The 21,607-nt window shown below is 33.6% G+C and overlaps 1 protein-coding gene across 1 annotated transcript in view; it reads right to left on the bottom strand.

Moving 5' to 3' along the window:
• Positions 1–21,607, bottom strand: part of LOC115877795 (chondroitin sulfate synthase 1) — a 58,971-nt gene that overhangs the window by 36,837 nt on the left and 527 nt on the right. Inside the window, exons 2-3 of the mRNA XM_030894108.1 lie at positions 16,242–16,607; positions 6,091–6,269 (exon numbers count right to left, since the gene is read on the bottom strand). Of these exons, the coding sequence (XP_030749968.1) occupies positions 6,091–6,269; positions 16,242–16,607 (545 nt within the window). The remainder of the gene's footprint in view (positions 1–6,090; positions 6,270–16,241; positions 16,608–21,607) is intronic.

Below are 21,607 nucleotides of genomic sequence, written 5' to 3'. Positions count from 1 at the left end.
TAAAATTTCATGCTTCTTTCGCGTTGTCTGTCGGCATTTTAGCGACTAGAAAAATGTCTACCAACAATTTTCCACGTTTCTTAATAATAAATAAAAGCTATTTTCGCAATTATAACTCATGTATCTTATAATATTTTTAGTGTCAAAATTTCACCCTTTCGATTGGCCGCCCCCGTTTTAAGCACCGGGATCGCGCTGGCAGACATGATTATTTCATAATGGCTACACAAAAGGATACTTCACACAAAAAATTAGCCATGTAACGATGATAAGGTTTTTTTATGTAGCCAGCTCTTACTTAGACTAATACCTACATACAATCAAAAATAAGACTTATAACTCTATTTATGGTTAGCGTATTCAAGACGATATAAGCTTATATTAATTCAATAAGAAATAAAATAGCATTGTGTCCACACTCCACACAAATCTCTATGTAAACCCTATGATATTGGAGACATTTTAATGAGAGTCTAGGTAGCTAGGTAATAAACAATTTAAAATAATTATTGTTTAGTCATACTCAGGGTTACCTCGTTTACACAGGAACGTATTTTCAATAATTTGGTGTAATTATTTTTACTTCGACGAAACGTTAACTTAAATACAGCAATTTTCGTTTATATGCCTATTAGAAAATAATTAGATAAATATTCGTTTAAGATTGAAGCGATATTTTATGTTAAAATTTAGCCAATACGATAAGCATAGACTGTAGACCAAAAAGAGCACTGTCAACTGTTTAAAAATCCATTTTTAATATAACTAAACAAAATTCAATTTACAATACAATATTATTTTTAAAATAAATACATGAAACCTAAATTTGCTACTAAAAATAAGACAAAAGTAGTCCTGCTACTAAGATCAGGACCATTCTGTAAATTTTTAAAATCATAGAATTAATTTGCACACCAATGACCTCTAATTCATCCCAGAAACAAGTCTACGAGGTTTTTTCGCGAAATTTTTTTTAGTTATTATTAAAAAAAAATAATTTCTTGATAATATGGTAGTAGATTAAATTTGCAAGAAAGAAAATCCAGAAAAAATCCAGTGGTTCTCAAAATTTTAGCAAAAAATCGTGTTTTTTTGGAAATTTTCATAGTAAAATAACTCCGTTATTTTGGACTTATTTAAACGATAAAGAGAAAATATGTTTCTTTTATCGGGATCTACCACCCTTTAAAATACTTGCACTTATTTCTGGGACACCCTGTATAAAATAATTATTTAACTAAACAATACGTTGCGTTAGAAAGAGTTTAATGAACCTTTTTTAAAGTTCTTTTTATAAAAACAAATTTTCCTTTGTACCAACTAAATGATTTCTTTGTAACATTTCTAATAGTAATAAAATAGTTAAAGAGCATGGTCCACTTGTATAAATAATAGTAATATTGTTCTTTTTCATTTTTTCATATCTGTGAGGAAGTTAAAAGTACATAAATATACATTAAACAATCCAATTTTTCTATTTTTCATAATTATATATTTCATTATTTCAAGGAAATCTGCTGTTTTAGAGTAATTACTTAGTTAGACGAAATGTATACGAAAAATATACAGTGTGTCTTAATATTCCGTGGAGATACATACACCTACTACTTATTTTTAAAATCAAAATAAATTAATTGAACACAATTATTCACCTCTGCTTAAAAGTGCTTTGTTTGTCAGTTAGGGGGCAGCAATCAAAAATAAATGAAGAAAAAATATGAATATTATTGTCAAACATCATATGACCACGGAATTGGGATACCCTGTATATATTTCCGTTCAAAAACGTTTACATCCATTTAAGTGGTATGTTCACACGCCTTTTAGTCTGTTAGTACAATTGCTAAAATTATTCTATTAACAAAATTGTCTGTTTCACACGAAATAGTTGATAAGTCTGTTACTCAACTTTATCTTCAAAATTATTCACAGTTACTTTCCATTTAGTTACAAATTATTTATAATTTGTTTATAATTCGGTGAATCCTGATTGAATGGTGCACGTGTGATACTGTGTGATACTGTCATATCAAGAAACAGATAAGAGTTCTAAATATGTGTGCATAAAATTTAATTTAAGAAAATGATAAAACGATCATAGCAGAGTGGCTTTACTGCAGGGCGTTCATGTATAGATAATCTATTTACTATCCAACAACTGATAGAAAAACGGAATTCACGTGAAGAAGATACACATCTAGCTTTTGTAGACCTTCAAAAAGCTTACGACTCCATCCCCAGAGTTAAACTGTGGTACATACTGGAACAACTTGACGTGGATGAATGTCTCATAAATTTAATTAAGGTGCTGTACAACAACAACACAGCTCGTGTTAAGAGCGGTAAAAAACTGTCTGAGGTAATTTTTCCAACTAAAGGCCTTCGACAGGGATGTCCTCTGTCGCCTCTTTTATTTAATCTGTATTTGGAAGTGGTTCTTAGGGACTGGAAGAAGAGGTGTGGGGGAATGGGCGGCCGAAATGTAGGAGATGACTGTTTGGTTACATTGAATTTTGCCGATGATCAGGTGGTCATAGCTCAAGATGCTTACGACCTTGAATTCATGATGAGCAGGTTAAATTCGGCATACACGGAATGGGGCCTTACTGTGAACATTGATAAAATGGAATACCTAGTGACCAATTCAGATGATAAATTTGACATTTTTATTACTGACAATGCAAAGCTCAGACAGGTTGAATGGTTTAAATATTTGGGGGCACGTATAACCAGAAAGGGACTGGACAAAACAGAAGTATCTGCTAGAACAGAACAAGGGCGAAAGATTATAGGAGCACTGAACCTGACCTGGTGGAACAAAAACATAAGACCAAACACAACAGTACATATTGGAAGAGCCCTAGTGGAGTCCGTAGTAACTTATGGGTGTGAAGTTTGGACCTTAAAAGCTGTACAAAAGCGAGCTTTGAATGCACTCGAAATGGACTATTTGAGACGCAGTGCGAGAGTATCTAAACTGGACAGAGTTAGGAACGTGGAAATCAGAGCCAAAATGGATGCCACACAGACAATAGTGGATAGAGTCGAACAGAGGGGCCTTAAGTGGTTTGGATACTCGCTACGCACGGAACACCAAAGATGGCCCTACCGTATCTACAGCTGGTCACCTCCTGGAAAAAAGAAAAGAGGACGACCTAGAAGATCCTGGAATGAGGCCATCAGAAGGGCAATGGAGGACCGTAACTTGGAAGAGGAAGATGTTCTTGATCGTAACAGGTGGCGGTTAGGCGTGGGTATATATATATATATATATATATATATATATATATATATATATATATATATATATATATATATATATATATATATATATATATATATATATATATATAAAACGATCATCGTAGTTTATCTGTTTCTTCCAAAAGCAATTCGTCATAGAAGACACGCCACGTTATCCCACGACGTGGGAAAGAGTGTGTACACATGAGGTCTGCGACAGACGACACACGTGTGATAGCGTGTTATGGCGTCAGATGGCGCGACGTGGGGTGGCGTGTTGCCTAGTGTGTACGCAATACATGTAATTAAATGGAAAATCATACGCACAGATCTTCATGACGTGGGGTAGCTTGGCGTCGCGTGGCGTGGCGTGTTGGCTAATGGGCTCCCAGCATTACGCTCAAATGAAATATGTTCAATGTGAAAAAATATTAAAATTAAAGTGTGAAATTTAAATTTTGAAAGTGAAATGTGAATACAGTAGCTTAAACAATTATGCAGTAACTATACCATGTTTAATACGACTATTTTTGACCCTATATTTTATGAATTTTTTTGCTTATAATAAATAGATCTTGTTAATAAAATATGTACCGCCCTATATAGGGTGAGTCTTAAATAAGTGCAAATAGTTTTAGAGGTAGTATATTTCGACCTCAGAAACACGATTATGACTTTTTCTCGAAAAAAAATTAAAAATCATTAAAACCATACATTTTTGATACTATTGCAACATAGGTAATAGATTCAATTTGCAAGAAAGAAAACCCAGAAAAGATGCAGTGCTTCTCAAAATTTAAACAATTTTTTTGAAAATTTTCAAAGTAAAATAACTCGGTTATTTTGGACTTATTTGAAAAACGGTAAAGAGAAAATATGTTTCTTTTATCGAGATCTACCAGCCCTGAAAATATTTGCGCTTATTTAAGACTCACCCTGTATAATCTATTATTGAATGGAAAGAGCAACGTTCAAGAACTAAGTTTCGATGTGTGCAGAGATCAAAAATTAATTATCGTTTTATTGTCTCCAACTTTGAACGCAAAACTATAGATATCAGTTAACCTTTAACATGGAAGCTATAAAAACTGTTATTTTTAGAATACGCCAAAATCTATAATAAATAATAGCTATCTTTTTACGGAAGATAACGCAATGTTATCTTAATCCAAATACAAATGACGAACAACCGTCCTTGAAATGTAAAAAAAGTTTAATAAGTAACATACACCTACTATGTAAATTTTTACTTACTACCTATATAATATACTTGATACAATTAAACTTTTTGTTACGTAATCGAGGGCGCGATTTTTAAATTCATTGTTGCCAACCATGGACATATTCGGCGGTTGGTTGACTAACTGGAATTTAAATTGCGCGCTGGGGATTCAGGTGGTAGCTCTGCTATAAAAAATGTCAGGTTGCCACATTTGTTTATTTCTTGACATTGTCATTAATTTTGACACTTTAGTTTTGTATGATAATTTAAGCTTAGGGTGTATTCCGTTACTTACCGTTGCGGTCCTTCAGTTATAACTGTCATCAAACTAACCAGCGCGAGAAGGCTGGTTATTCTGGGTTTGTTTGTCAATCAATGTCATTTATGTGAGAGAAATCAGGCAAATATTGGAAGTTCGAAGATACTAATAATAAGAATAAAATTGCTGGCTATTCCTTCAATGAACATCATACTTAAAAAATACTAAGTTTTCCTTGGTAGCGGGGAATTTTTATTAAAACTGCAACAGTAAAACAAAAAAGCGGTTTTATAACCTTGGCCGAAATTCGGCTAATGAAAAAACGAATGAGATTACAAATTTATTGCATGAATACCGTGACGTCAATCAAAATTTCGGGTTCGACTGTAAAACCGTATAAGTCGCTTGTAATTGCAAATGCAAAACCAAAAATATTATTTGTATGTATTCGGCTACAGTACAGTATATTAATTAACGCTTAACAAGTTAAACTAAATATTTATTTTAGTGGTGAAAATATAAGTTAGAAACTTGCCTGTTAAAAGAATAATGTGTTTGTTATTTTCCACATGCATTTTCAACATAAACGGGGTGATTCAAATGAAATTCTGGATATGTGGTGATCTTTATAATTCAGATACCTTAAGAGATAAAGTTTCTATCACCCTGTCGGTCTGGATCAACATATTTATATCATTTACAACTAATTACCTCACTTTACTTTGTCATTTTAGTGTCAGCGTGGAGGAAATTATCATTTACCATTTATTAGCATTTGAAATTCGAAATTACCATTTATATATCAATCATTCTTGTACTGTCTGTATTTTGTGTCACATTCAATTTAATAAGTTTCTTCATTGACTTAAATATAGTAGGTATACGGTAATCGCAAAACATTTTCCGATACACGTCATCAATAATATCGAAATTGACACTAAAGCCTGCAAACCTGAATAAATTAAATTTTAGCTAAAACTGTTTAAATTTGTTGTATAATTTAAGATACCAAGCAGCTCTTCATAGAGCAAATGATTGTAACAGATATTTTATTTAGATTAAAGCTGCAAGAATTAGTTTAAAGCGATTTGTATTATCGCAATGTTGGTCATATTGCGCCGCGATCAGCAACGTTGCCGTTTATTATTTAACAATTATCGTAATGTCAGTCATTATTTTGTATATTATCGTGTTGTTGTTGAATCTTTGCGACTAGTTCTCGTTTTTTGCCGATTTTCATAGTATTTTTTTCATATTGTACTTTTAAGCACAAACAGTTCTTTTCAGAACTAAATTTTCGAAATTGTTTTGCGATTACTTTTGTACAGAGCATTTGTATATGATCTAAAAAAAATAAAGTACCTACCTCGTAGTTCCAAGTACATGACACACCGGCGAATCGTCTCACGCACCTTCCCACTTCAACGTCCTCGTGAGTGGTGTAGAGGTTTCGAAGGCACTCCTCGATGTACGGCGCTATCCTCTTCAGGGTTTCTCGGCTCATTATTATACCCGGACCACCCATACAGAAGTTCTCGTCCGAATCTGCAAAGAAGTCAAATGAAATCATCCGTTCTTTTTTACCAAGCGTCAAAGTTAAAAGCAGTGCTTTGTATAAAGTTTGTTTTCCTACTACTAAAGTGCAATTTCGTATAAACGTATTAATAATTAAGAAGTCATAACTAGTTGATTGGAAATTTATATTTAAATCCAATTTATATCATGATATGCATCTATTTTACGTTAGAAATGAATAAGAAAGGTTCTGGGTACAGTGGTACTCCCACTAGTACTATATGGCCATCAACATCTGAAGACATGGAGGACTTCTTGTAGTACATGTATAAAAATATAGTCTGGTGTCTCCTATTATGTTAGTTTTTTGTATCAATATGTGCATCTATACACTGAAAAAAAGGATCTCTCAGTCGAAATGAATATGACTTTGACCTAAAAGATTTGCCCAAAGCATTAACTATGTTTTCATAAGCTTTAAAGATTACTTTAGAGAATAGAAGAATCTATCCGTCTAAAGTATTTCACTCTTGACCCAAAATGAATATGCAAAGAAGTTCTTGCTACAAGAACAATAGTCTCTTTGATTCATGCAAAAATTCTTGAAAAGGGACATTTCTTGATTAAAGAGACACTTTTCTTAAACCAATAGCGAATACTATTGACACAACTAAAATTTATTTTGATCTAAGAGAAGTCTATACATCATATTATACAGGCATATACAGGCATATTACGAGGTATATTATTTTCTGATAAATTTAGGTTTTCCTGGGTATATAAAATGCGTATTTTCCAGTAAAGTGATATTATTTTCCTCGATAGGAGTTATTTCTGCTTCTTCACTCCTTTGTATTTTTTGGGGTGTTTCATCACTCTACAAATTACAAAAAAATGTTACATCACGATTAATCAAAGTAAAGCAAATAAATTATTAAAATTATAAGCTTTGGTCACATTTTGAATTTTTTAATACGACGACTTGAAATTCTAAAATTTTTGTAATTATTTGCATAAAAAAATCGATACCTATATTCTTATTCTATCTATAGTCACGCATGCATTATCTAAACAGGTGCATCAGGTAAATGTTTCTTACCTTCGAATATAGCAAATAAATGCTCTAATTTCCATTTTCAGAAACTCCTTTAAAGAATCCATATATCCTAAAATTTGTCAATAAAAAATGACAAATGCATGTCAACAACTATCACTAATTTGTTATACGATATGCGTTGAAAAAGCAAATTATGCAAAATTCCAAGTGGAAAATGCCAAGCAACAAAACCCGTGCGTACTATGATGTGCGACCTATGAAATGCGACGTACGACTGATGACTGATCGGACTGCAGACTGATTGTATATACCGTCCTTCGTCGTCGTCTTTGCGTGTCGTTATTATTTTTCATCAAAAGAGTATTTAGCTGTTGGAAAAATGGCCATGTTTCTTGAATTAAGTACTTCCTAGCGTATTTTTCTTATTATCTTAAAACAAAGTAACTTGCACTTGGTTGAATGAAAATTGATTCAAGAGAAATTTTCGAATTTTTCAAGAGAACCAGTTTTCTTGAGTTAAGAGAGTTTTTCTTCAGCAAAATATTTTCTTTTACGCTAAAATAAAATTCTCTTGCCACTAATTTTTTTTCAAGAACGATGACGACTTTAGTTCAAGTCTATCTTTTTTTTTCAGTGTATTTGATATCAATTAAACTTTTAGTTACGTAATTCATTGTTGCCAACCGTGGGCATATTCAGCGCCAGACTGACTAACTGGAATTTAAATTTCGCGCTGGTGATTCAGGTAATAGCTCTGCTGTAAAAAATGTCAAGTTGCCACATTTATTCATTTATTTCCAGACATTGTCATTCGTTTTGACACTTTAGTTTTGTATTACGAGTTTTTGGTTTAAATAAATAATGTTGTGACACTTTTAGCTTAAACATTTTTACTAGCAGACCTTGCAGTCGAACATTGTTTTTTTAGAACCTCTTTTAGTGCGAAGTGTACAAGATAGCTTAATAGCCGTAAAAAACTGATCGCAACTTTATTAGAATATTTTGAACGGGAAAGCGGTAGCAATGGTCCTTTATGTTCCTTAAGTGCTGTTAAGAAGGTGAGTTTTGTTGATGTAAATAATAACTGTTTATATATTTATAATTAATTTGTTTTTGTTTCTTCAAATATTTTGATTAAAAGAAAATATATGTAAACGTGACTAAAAGTTTATTTGGCATGAACTATATATTGTCAACTACATGATAATTCAGAATTATTATTAACATAACCAATAGCATACAGAGAAAAGATAAATTCTATATCTTTAACAAGAAGACATTATTTTATCATTTAACATTATGTATATTCGAAGATAAGATTTAGATTAAAATAATTCATATCCCTTGTTCCCCATTCTAACGCGTTAAGACATAGAAACTTGTTCCATGTCAGTAAAATCTTCCTTTTTTAGTCTAATATAAACGTTAATTACCATGGAATAATATAAAAAATAAGGCGGTAGTTTTCACAGATCAAAGTAGGCCACCAATCGATCAGCATTTAATGTTTTGTAGTAATTAGTACAAAATACTTTCATTAATTAATACAATATTAATTGCACACAATATATTTTGGAGTTTGAATGTGAGTAATTATTTAATGACAAGCTAATAAAATTCCATATCTGTAAGTAATGGAAGTAATGATCCGCCGGTGCTGCCACCATCGGAGAATGTCGTAAATAACTGGTATATACAAATACACGGGTCTAAATAGCAAGTTTAGGAAAAATGTATTATACAGGGTGGTCCGAACTGTATTCCGGAAACTTCGGCAGCATCAAGAACGGTAAACTAATAGGATTGCTCATCCTCATAAGACGTATGTTCGCCTCTTCCCGCGCTTCACTGACAGTTGTGACGTCATTGTAGTCCTTGTCATGATAGTGTGTATTATTGGTTGCCTATGTTAAACTAATAAATATAACAGCTGAGAAATTTTGAGGTAATTATTTTGTCGATTTTAAATGTGGAAAAGGTGTTTTTAAAGTTTTTAGAGCTATAAAGTTTATAAATACGTTCATTTTGTGTTGCGGATTGTGACTAAGTGCTTACTAAATGCCTACGATATTGTTTATTAATTATTTTAAGGCAAAATATGGAAGTACTCTAAAAAGAATGCCTGCAAAAGGTGATGATGGGAAGTGCCGTTCTTAAAAATGCATTACGTATATTTAATACGATTTAAACAGTTAATTTTCTATACTACGAGGCATGTTTTTTAAGTAAGTACCGTTTTGCGATTCCGCCGCCGCAGCGCTACGGTCGGCGTTCCGCGCATGCGCGCTGGTTACCTACATCTCTCGTCTATGCACAGACGCCAGTACAGTCTGATTCTTCATTGTATACGTTCTTTATTGTTTAAGATACCTCCGACAATCGTGAGCCCCGCCGATTGTGAAGTACGGGCTGTCATACGATTTCTTAGTGCTAAAGGCGTAAAACCGATCGATATTCATCGTGAGATCTGTGAAGTTTACGGACAAAACATTATGAGTGATGGAATGGTAAGGAAATGGGTGAGAGCATTTAAAGATGGTCGCACAAATGTGCATGATGAAGAACGGAGTGGGCGTCCTTCGGTCGTTAATGAAGATTTGGCAGAAAGTGGACGAAAAGGTGAAAGAAAACAGACGCTTTACAATTTCATCATTGTGCTACTACTTTCTCCTCAATGTTCTCGTATTGTTTTGTATCGCATTGTGACCGAGAACTTGAATTACCGGAAATTGTGTTCACGTTGGGTTCCGAAAATGTTGACGGATTTGCACAAAACCCAACGTTTAGGCAGTGCATTGACTTTCCTTGAGCAGTACCACAATGAAGGTGAAGATTTTTTTTAGACAAAATTGTTACTGGTGACGAAACATGGGTGGCCTACGTCACACCAGAATCGAAACAATAGTCCATGGAATGGCGACATTCATCATCACCCAAAACAGTGAAGTTTAAGCAAACAATTTCTGCCCGGAAAATCATGTGCACAGTTTTTGGGACAGAAAAGGAGTATTGCTAGTGGAGTTTCTGCCTCGTAATGAGACAATCAATGCAGCATCTTATTGTGAGACATTGAACAATCTGCGCCGTGCAATCCAAAACAAAGGACGTGGCAAGTTGAGTAAGGGTATTGTTTTGCTGCATGACAATGCCCGTCCACATGTGGCTAATCGGACCAAAGATCTCATCAAATCTTTTAAATGGGAAACTCTAGATCATCCTCCATACAGCCCTGATCTGGCGCCCAGTGACTACCATTTATTCCTGCACTTGAAGAAACACTTGGGCGGTCAGCGTCTTCAAGACGATAACGAAGTCAAAACAGTTGTGATACAGTGGTTAACCAGTCAGGCGGCAGAATTTTATGAGGAGGGTATTGAAAAACTCGTGCCACGTTATGACAACTGCCTCAATATTCACGGAAATTATGTAGAAAAGTAGATTAAGGTACAGGCTTTCATGTAAAAATAAAATTATTGCGATATCTTTGCACGTTTTTTTTAAATTCCAAAACGGTACTTACTTAAAAAACATGCCTCGTACATACATATAAAGGTGTTTAAATAAATAAACTAAACAATGAATGTTTTGCATACGGCAACCAATAATACACACACTATCATGACAAGGACTACAATGACGTCACAAAGCGAAGAGTTTTCGCATGCACCTGGCAGACACTTTCGGCTGAATGAGCAGTCCTATTAGGTGAACTGTTCTTGCGGCAGCATATTCTGCAGATAAAAATAAGTAAAAAAGTTCGTATAAATGTATGTCCTAAAATTAGGGTTGCCAACCGTCCTCTATTCCAGAGGACAGTCCTCTTTGATCTCACTGTCCTCTTTTTTCTCATACCCACAGGGGTATGTTTTCAATACATGAGAGAAACATCCTTCTCAGTTGCTTTTTAAGAACTTTTTGGTAACACACCGTAGCGCATAGTCACTGAATATTTCTAATTTAACATTATCTATGACTGTCTCAAAATGTCAACGGTTTAAATGGTTAAACTGATCCATTTTATTTGTGTACTTTTGGGACACACAACATTTCACAAAAAATAACGCTTTAAGTCTCCTCATAATCCCACCCGGTATACTTTACTGTTACTAGACTACGATATATTAGACCAGCCCCTGTATACTGTAAGTACAGTTAAGACGACTATCTAACTTTAAAATTTACAAACATACTAGCAATAAAAAGTTAAAACCTTCCTTGTATGTGCTACAGATATTTATTAAACTTTCATGGTACTTGAACAAAATGGAGTGTAGTTACTAAATCAAAAAGTATAATTAGTTTTTATGAAATTTTGACATAATCCATTTAGTACTATTGTAGACATAAATAAAAGGCATTTAAGATGGGTTTAATTATTATGTAAAACTGAGACGAGACCTATACATAGCAAATTAATATAAACGTTGATTTATATAACGCTTAATTGAAAGTGGAACAGCATCAATAAATCAATATAAAAACCTGTTTTAAAAAATGGCACTTCAATGTCTTAATGTGCCACGACGAGTGTAACCATAGATTCTCGATCACAAAACATCCCCCTTTAGAACTTTTTCTTTAATAGCTATAAGTCGGAGTAAAAGACTAACCGTGGGAACAGACCAAGAACAGACACTAGAGGCACCACCGGTCATGAAATTTTAATTAATTTTCATTGTTTTTAAACTATATTATTCATAAATGTCATGTTATTAGCTATAGTGAATCTACTTTTATCTACTAATTGATAATATCTTCCAATTAAGTATTTGAACTTATTGAGAGTCATTGCGAATTTTACGTTTTAAAAATATTACTGGAATTTTAACAAGTATGTTAAGCAGGTGTTTATATCACGTGACATTTGTGAAAGCTACACACTTTTGGGGATTTCCGCTAATGAGTAATAAAGCAAATATTCCCCCAATAAAAAGATAGATAAAGTAAAAAATATGTCAATACTTTGATAAAGATAGTAATAACGTATATTCTCGTTTTTTTTAATGATTTTATACTCGTATATTTTAAAAATGATTTTTTAAGACTCGAGGGTATACTATAGCAAATTTTTAAATGAATGTTTTACCTGATAGGTTACTTGACGGTTTAAAAACTAACTTATACACTTAAGTTTTACCTATCAAATAGTTATATAAGCGATACCGAATTAAACTTTTAGTTGCATAATCGAGGGCGAGATTTTTAAATTCATTGTTGGCCAACCATGAACATAGAATAAGAATTTTAGAATTCGAATAAGTGGGAGGGGGGTTAATCTCTGCGACCTTAGAGATCTATTGTGTCCCCCTTTCTTGAGTGATAGCTCATCATACAGTCCCAGGACTTCCTACGGAGACCCGTGTCCCTCACAGTCGAGAAGCTACGACCCAGGCCGGGTAGACGAAACGGTAGCTTGTGTCGCCTGTTGGGTTTAGAGGTAGGAGGTAGGCTCCCGACCCTTGGAGGAGGTGGTAGCTTGTATGCCCCTTGCGGAGGATGGTATCACGCAAGTGTCAGCCACCTCTCCTGTAGTTCTCTTTGGGTTTGGCCCCTTGGAACTTTCATTGTTACTGTTCCCAGTGTCGCTAGGGGGTTTCCCCACAGCTTCACCGGTGATGTTTTTATTACTATTATTACCAGATCTCATAGTGTTCCTATGAGTCGCTAGGGACAGTCGGTCCACTTCTACAGAGACCCGCATGTAGAAGTAAGGGGTAAAATACAATGGGGTGCCCCAAGGTTGAGGCTGTCCGTAGCCCCGCCCGGTATCGTTATATGTCTTGGTGCAATTCCCTGGCCACGACACTACAGTCAGGGACAAGACGATGAGTGAGATGCTTCTTAGACCAAGCCAAGTGCTAGAGGGGATTCCCCCCAGCACCTGACCAGGAGTTTCCCCACCAACGACAAGGTCTTGCTTCTCCTAGGGGAAGAACCATGGACATATTCGTCGCCGGGCTGACCAACTGGAATTTAAATTTTCCGCTGGGGATTCAGGTGGTAGTAAAAAATGTCAAGTTGCCACATTTATTTATTTATTTCCTGACATTATCATTCGTTTTGACAATTTCGTTTTGTATTACGAGTTTTTGGTTTAAATAAATTGTGTTATGATACTTTAAGCTTAACATTTTTTACTAGCAGACCTTGAAGTCGAACATTGTTCTTTTTAGAACTTCTTTTAGTGCGAAGTGTACAAGATAGCTTAATAGATGTTGCAAAAAACTCATCGCAACCTTATTAGAATATGATGAACGGAAAAGCAGTAGTAATAGCCCTTTATGTACCTTAAGTGCTGTTAAGGTGAGTTTTGTTGATGTAAATAATAACTGTTTATATATTTATAATTAAAAAAGTAGACAACGCTGTGCCGGTCAAGCTTAATCACGTGACTAAAATGTTATTTGAACTTGTGAAAGAATAAACAAAGAAGTTGTCAAAATTTTTGACAGAAAAAACATTTTTGACAATAAAAAAAAAACGATCAAAAAATATTTTTTTCTATGTAGGTACCTACAGCAATCTCTCTTAAATGCCTATACTATAAATTTTGATTGTAATTTTGTTCCAGTGCCAATATTTGGTGACTCAACTCGCTTAAACTTTCGATTTCAAATCTTTTACGGTTAGTTAGTTTGTTTATTCTCTCGATTTAGGCATAGCAACATAATCTAGGTTATTTAAAATTTATATTAGGTATAATATGATAGAGTAATTAAAATATAATAATAAAATATTAGTGGAACAAAATTCAGCGTGCCACCTGAAATACGTCCTAGTACAAAGTTAGTCCTAGTACACAAATGTCACCATGTTTATTCAGTTTTACACATGTTTTATTTTTATCACGAAAATTATTAGAGATAAGTATTGGTTAATATAAAAGAAAAATTATGAGAAATGAAAGTAGTTTCGAAAAATGTAATAATATACCGGGTGTTCCATTTAAAGTAACAAAGGCGCTACCCTTTTTAATATGAAGCGGCAAAACTGTAATGCTGAAAATAATTTAGACAGAGGGAGCCATCGCCTTTATACAAAAATGTAGTGGAATATAAGTATGTATAGTAGTAATACGCTGATGACAGCGCTCTTGTTGCAAAAACGTTACAGCAATTACAAGAAATGTTGAACACATATTATACCTGGGCATACGAGGCTTTGGACCTTAAGCTGAACATCGATAAAAGTTCAATCATGTGCACTCCCCCGGAAGATCACAACAATGCTATAAAAATCGGAAATGAACTATTGGAATATGTAGCAGAATTCAATTACCTCGGCAGTTTGAATACGCAAAAGCCCAATATCGACTCTGAAATTCAGCACAGAACCCAGCGCCTCAAGAGCATTCTGGAAATTAAAAGAGAGGATTTTCTACAATCATGACTTGAGCACAAAAACGACACTTGCAGAGTACCAATCAATAATAATATCCACCATGTTATATGAAAGCGAAACCTGGGTGCCGTACCACCGACGCACGAACGCATTAAACAAGTTACAACAGAGACACCTTAGACAACTCTTAAAGAATAAAATGGTTTCACCATGTCTGAAACGCATCTGTCCTTGAAAAGGCTAGCTGCGAGAGCGTTGAACTCATGATTACAAAATCCCGCTTAAGATGGGCTGGTCACGTATGCAGAAAAACAACGCTTTATTGCCTAAAAAGCCAAAAACAGCTTCATCGACAAAGCAAAACAAAAAAAGCACAAAATGGATATACAAATAATACAAAAATTTCATACAATACAAATCAATTCAAAAAAAAAAAAATTACGTCATAAAATTACAAATAAAACATATATGGACATTGCAGAACATAGGCGTATCTAGAAAATTTTACAAAAGGAAAACTGTAAATGGATAAAATCATGTTATAATAACATTAAATCAAGAGTTATAAAATATTAAATACTAGACCTTTAACCAGTGTGTGAGATGATCAAAATATTAAAATTAAAATTCTAAATTGTTCATGATTAAACATCAACAAAAAAGTCGTTTACCGCATATAGGGCTCTCTCCAGTAAGTATGATTTCAGAGCTTTGCGAAATGCGGGAAAGAATGAAAGTGACTTGATATTCGAAGGCAAATGATTGTACATTTTCTTGGCATTGTACAGTATTGAGCCCTTAACTAGTTCTGAGCTTGGGGTTGGCAGATAAATATCGTGCTCCGCATTCCTAAGTGGATAGTTGTGAGAAGGCCTTTCCGGAATAGAGAATATGTGCTTGCGGATTAAGCAAACGGATACAAAAATGAATAAGGAAGGAAGAGTCAGTATTTTGAAATTTTTAAAGAAATTCTGGCAGTGAGTTCTACTGTTTAGTCCCAATAAGTATCGAACTGCTCTCTTTTGAAGTTTGAAAATACGATCAAACGGTATGCCCATGCAAATGCAAATTTTAAAAATACTTGCAAAGAATGCAAGAAAACCGCCTACCAAAACCTCTTCTTGTAGACGGTAAGAGGAAACCAGATGGATAACTCAAAACGTACAAGGATATTTTCCACGATAACTCAAAGGGGATAAACTAAGGGGAATGTCCGAAGTGCGAAAGAGAGATAACATCACGTATCGGGCTTTTCAGTCACAGAAAAGCTCATGAAAGAAAGCGCCTCGCAATTGCCAAATTTTCACCCTTCTACCATCAACCCCTATTTTTTAATAGGGATTGTTTTTTTATAATTTTTTGTTACCATACTCCTCCAAAACGGCTTTACCGATCTGATGTGTGTCAAATACTCGTCAGCGAGTAAGGGCAACTGATTGATTTATACAAAACTCCAAATTTTATAAAAAAATCATTCATCGCCGATTCTCTAATAAAACTACCTTGTTACAACACTGGTGGGGACTATAAGCTCTTTATTATTCAAGCTCTAAGCTCTAACTAAATACATAGTAAACTAAAGCTGTTATTATGTATTTACTCACCTAAAGATAAATGTCCTTTTTCCTCCTTCGTTCCTCTACCAGTCTGCCCGATAAAAAACGGCTTCCTCGAATCCACACCCCTCAACATCTCCTCCAACTTATTGTTCCTGATATAAACGTCATCGTCCGCCCTCAGGAACCACTCGTACCGATCAATAAAATGATCGTGCATGTACTTGAGCATGGCAAAGGACTTCTTCTGGGGCGGGTACGAATCATCGATGCCCCTGAGCGCCACCAGGGGAAGGTACTCGGAGGTGGAGTTCTCCGACGAGAAAATGACCGTTCTGCCGGGTACGTCTTTGCCCCAGGTGTCGTAGATGGCCTTGGCCCGCGTGTCGAGGTACTGCTTCGCGGTCATCACGCCTGGAAAGAGCAAGAGAAAATGTAAGTAATTAATTTGATGTTTTGTAGTGAATTAGTGTTTTATTTTGCTGTATGTTTGTGTAATACCAAAGTAGTAAGTTTCATGGGTAGTAAACAGATTGTAATTGTATTCCTGCAGATTGAGTGCAAAGTTTTGTTCTTAAATATCTACTTTATACAGGGTGGTCCGAACTGTATTCCGAAAACTTTGGCATCATGTTCTGCAGATAAAAATAAGTAAAAATGTTTGTATAAATGTATGTCCTAAAATGCTTAGTTTCGGAGATACAGGGTGTAGAAGTTTCATTTTTATTTCCATTTTTTCCAAATAATTTCTGAAATAACGTCAATATTTGGATGAAATTGGTATCTGGGAGTTTTTTGACATGAGAAATTTGATATTGATGTCAATATGACTCTTGGAATGGCCAAGGTCATGTCGTGTCACATTACGGCCTTCAATTTTTACTCCCATCGCGCCTAAAGAAGTTTGACTTCAAAAATTAGATAATCAAAAGTTCACATAGATAGATGAACAAATGCAAAACCAAGACCAAGTTTTCCTTGGTCTTGGCCTTGCTGCAGTTAACAAGGCCATGGTCTTGGTTTTAGTCTTGCAACTTCGTCGGAATATATTAAATCACCCTGTATATAAACATGTCTTTATTGTCAATTGTAATTACACAACTCAGTACCTTAAGTAGGTACTTATTATTTTAAATTAAATTTTGAAGCGGAAATTAACAACCACTCGTGCAATGTAACGTAACGCCCAACTCGGAAATCACTCCATATTGTTTTAATTTAAAATCGCTTATAACAGCAAAGCTAATAATCAACAATGCGTAAAACCGGATTTCAATAAAATACAATATTCATTGTGTGCTTTAAAATTAATATCGGTACTACGGTAGTAAGAATACTATCCTACTACAGTGCCTACTACTATAACTGTAGTAGGTACTTAAAAAAATATTATCAACGTGTTTTAAGATATTAAAAATTGAAATTAAACCCATTCTGTATTTAGAGTATGTATAGTCAGTCCAACAAGAGGAGACATGACAGTTACAGTTACGTCTATCATGTAATCAATTCTTTTCAACTGCCTTTAATTTGCCCTTTAAAGTATCCTCGTCTGTCCAATGAGTATAATATTATATTAATAATACGTTACACAATCTATTTTTCGACGAAGCCCAGAATTTTGGATTTTTTTTTAGTTTTTAGTTAAAAAAATAATTTTTTGATAATATGGCAACATTGGTAGTATATTAAATTTACAAATATATGAATTCATTAACAAAATTAAAGATATAACATTGCATGAAGGTGAAATTTTGGTCTCCTTTGATGTATCTTCGTTGTTCCCAAGTGTTCCAATTCCACATACTTTAGGCTACTTAAAGGAATTACTGAACGCAAATGGTCTCGACAACAAAACTGTGAGTGAATATATTGAGCTTACATCGTTATGTATGAAACAAAATTGTTTTCAATTTAATAACAACTTTTTTGAACAGCGGGAAGGTACAGAAATGGGTAATCCATTGTCTCCATTTTTGGCTAATTTATTCATGAGCAGGTTTGAAGTGGAGGCTAAGAATCAGTTTGGGTATTTTCCAAGAGTATGGTTTAGGTATGTGGATGATATTTTTGCTGTTTTTGACACACATTCAGACACTATAGATAATTTTATTTCTAAGTTAAATAATCGTTTTCCTTCCATTAAATTTACGCATGAAATTGAGAACAACGACAGATTACCATTTCTAGATGTATTAGTTATTAGAAATACTAATAATTGCCTGGCATTTGATATCTATAGGAAAAATACGACCACACGCAGATATATTCCTAATGAATCACATCATAGTGTTGAACATAAAATGGCTAGTTTAAATTTCTTAGTTCATAGGTTACTTAGTTTCCCACTTTCCAACGAAAGATATGAAATAGAAAGAGATTACATTAGGAATGTAGCTGAGTGTAATGGATATTCTCCTTTACTAGTTGATAAATTAATTAGAAAACGTAGGTATAGGTTAATGATTTCTGAAAATTCGACTTTTCAAGTGGAGAAAGATACGTCTAAATATTTTTCGATACCGTTTGATAGAGAGTTATCCCGTGGTCTAAAAGGAATTTTTAAGAATGTAAATTATAAACTTGTGTATAGTGCTAATAATAAATTACAACAATTATTAGGTAATCCAAAGGATAAAACACCTCCACTGGAAAGGTCGGGTATTTATGAAATTTCTTGTAAAGATTGTAATCAGAAATATGTTGGGCAAACTAGAAAATCAATATTAACTAGATTTAAAGAACATTTAGCTCAGATAAGATATGGTAAACCGGATAAATCTTGCGTTGCCGAACATATTGTTCATAAAGAACATTGTATAGATCTTAATAATTTAAAATTAATTAAACAAGTCTCAAATTACAGGCAATTAGATGCATATGAAAGCATCAGAATTAATAAATGTAAAGATAGTATGAACAGAGTCAACGGTCCAATTCCTTCAAGTTCTTTGTTCCTACTACTCTAGTGGCGGAAATTAACTGTTACGCTCAGCGGGCTCTGACTCGGTTGGCTTGATTTGGTACCTACTGGGCGAGTATATAAACGCTCAACTTGTAGATTGTACTTTAGTTTATAATCATCTGCTGATGATGCTAACATGGTTAGCCAAACGCGCGTCCAGTGTAAAAGTAAAAGTGTTTTGGAATATTGTGGTTTTTAGTGTAATTTTATTTTGTTAAATTTACAAGAAAGAAAATCCAGAAAAGATCCAGTGATTCTCAAAATTTGAGCAAAAAATCATTTTTTTTTGGAAATTTTCTAGAAATAACTCCGTTATTTTGGACTTATTTGAAAAACGATAAAGAGAAAATATGTTTCTTTTATCGAGATCTACCACACCTTAAAATACTTGCACATGTTTCTGGGATAACCTGTATAGCTCTGTTAAATTATGTGGCACCCTGTATATCAATATTTTTTTCATATAAGGATCATATTTCCGTGTTATATCATTTGGTTATTTATCCTATTCATCTCTCATTAGTGCCATTACGTTTGCTTTAATAGAGCCATAATACCGTAATTAACGCAGTAGAACATTGAAAAACTGTAATTGGTAATAGTTTTTAATAGTGCAAGAAACTCATAAATACATTCATTAGGTAGGATTAACAGGTTTTTGCACTGGAACCTATTTTTTACGCTTATGCAAATTTTATTAAGTAATTTTATCAGATAACATTGATACAACATTACGTAGCAAGGCGCCAAAATATTAATAAATCATCCTAACTTGTAATCCCCTAATAGTACGAGAGCCAAAGATACTAAATATAGGGATTTACACGAGCGTCATGGGGATCAATAATTGTATTGTGAAAATCAGATACCAAAAAGAAAAAAAATACCTCCTATTGAAAAGGCCCCTCACTAATTTTTTTTTATTTAGCTTTGTCACTGATAGGAAAATAAAATTAGAGTATAAAAATGACGCATTCATGTAGAAATACTGATTTTAGGAATAATAAGAATGAAGTTATAAATAAATACCGTAACAATTGAAGAAAAAAAACGGCGTCACAATAGTCTTTGACGTGATAATGAATGATAATTTTTTGTTATGAATACCGCGACGTTATTTAGCAATTATAAATATATAACTCGTAATATAAAATTCTATGCAAACCTCTCATGCATCATTGATAAGTGTCATAGTTTTTTATACAGGATACTTTCTGTCAGATGACATATTGAATTCGAAAAATATCTAATATCTGTGAGTTATGTTCATATTGTTCATGGACATGTATCAGATAATAACTCTTTATTAACACTGTTTAATATATTTACACAATTTTTAATATATTTACTGTTCAGGTATGTCACAGTTTGCTTATTCAAATTACGGTTGACACATACGTATATGCGTAAACTGCAAAAAGGTTTGTCCATAAAAAAGCTTAAAATAAACATTTTTAATGTGTATATTTAACAAAAAACAGCACTTTTGTATAAGTGTCTGTATGTGTTAATATTGTTGTTAATTAATATATTTTCTAATATACCTACAAGACAATTAAAACATATTTAGCGCTAAAAGTCACATACCTAATGAATTATTACTGTAGAGTTGAAATTCATATAAATACCTACATATAGGTAATACATTTCCTTGTGTAAATTTCCTAAGAACATTTCTCAACAACAGAAACTTGCATATATTTAGGTTTTAATATATGTTGATTGCCTAATTTTTGGATTATTATTAGATGTTTGATGTTTGTTCACGGAGGTGTATTATTACAACAGCAAATAAAAAAAAATATTAAAAGATTTTGAACATTGAAATATTAACATTTTTTCTTTAAATAATTTAAAGATGTTTCAAATTTTATGTCAAAAATTTTGCTAAGAGAAAGAAAGAAGAGAAGAGAAGAGAAGAGAAGAGAAGAGAAGAGAAGAGAAGAGAAGAGAAGAGAAGAGAAGAGAAGAGAAGAGAAGAGAAGAGAAGAGAAGAGAAGAGAAGAGAAGAGAAGAGAAGAGAAGAGAAGAGAAGAGAAGAGAAGAGAAGAGAGAGAAGAGAAGAGAAGAGAAGAGAAGAGAAGAGAAGAGAAGAGAAGAGAAGAGAAGAGAAGAGAAGAGAAGAGAAGAGAAGAGAAGAGAAGAGAAGAGAAGAGAAGAGAAGAGAAGAGAAGAGAAGAGAAGAGAAGAGAAGAGAAGAGAAGAGAAGAGAAGAGAAGAGAAGATGGTTATCGAAATATCGGTGTTTTGGTGTATTTGGGTGAATTAGTATTTTATTTTACTGTTGTAACACCAAAGCTTGCAACCGTCAACTGTAACAAATTCTTAGTCAATGCAAAATTTACACAAGACTACTACTGTCTCCTGTAGGAAACATTTACAGGAGACATTATCCAAAATACCACCAGTTTAAGTAGAATTTCATAAATACCGTCACATACTTCAAACT

Source organism: Sitophilus oryzae, unplaced genomic scaffold (assembly GCF_002938485.1).
Source record: "Sitophilus oryzae breed Bouriz unplaced genomic scaffold, Soryzae_2.0 scaffold_1499_pilon_pilon, whole genome shotgun sequence".
Classification (NCBI taxonomy): Eukaryota; Metazoa; Arthropoda; class Insecta; order Coleoptera; family Curculionidae; genus Sitophilus; species Sitophilus oryzae.
The sequence above is the reverse complement of the archived record's forward strand: the minus strand, read 5'-3'. Positions and strand labels throughout refer to the sequence as shown.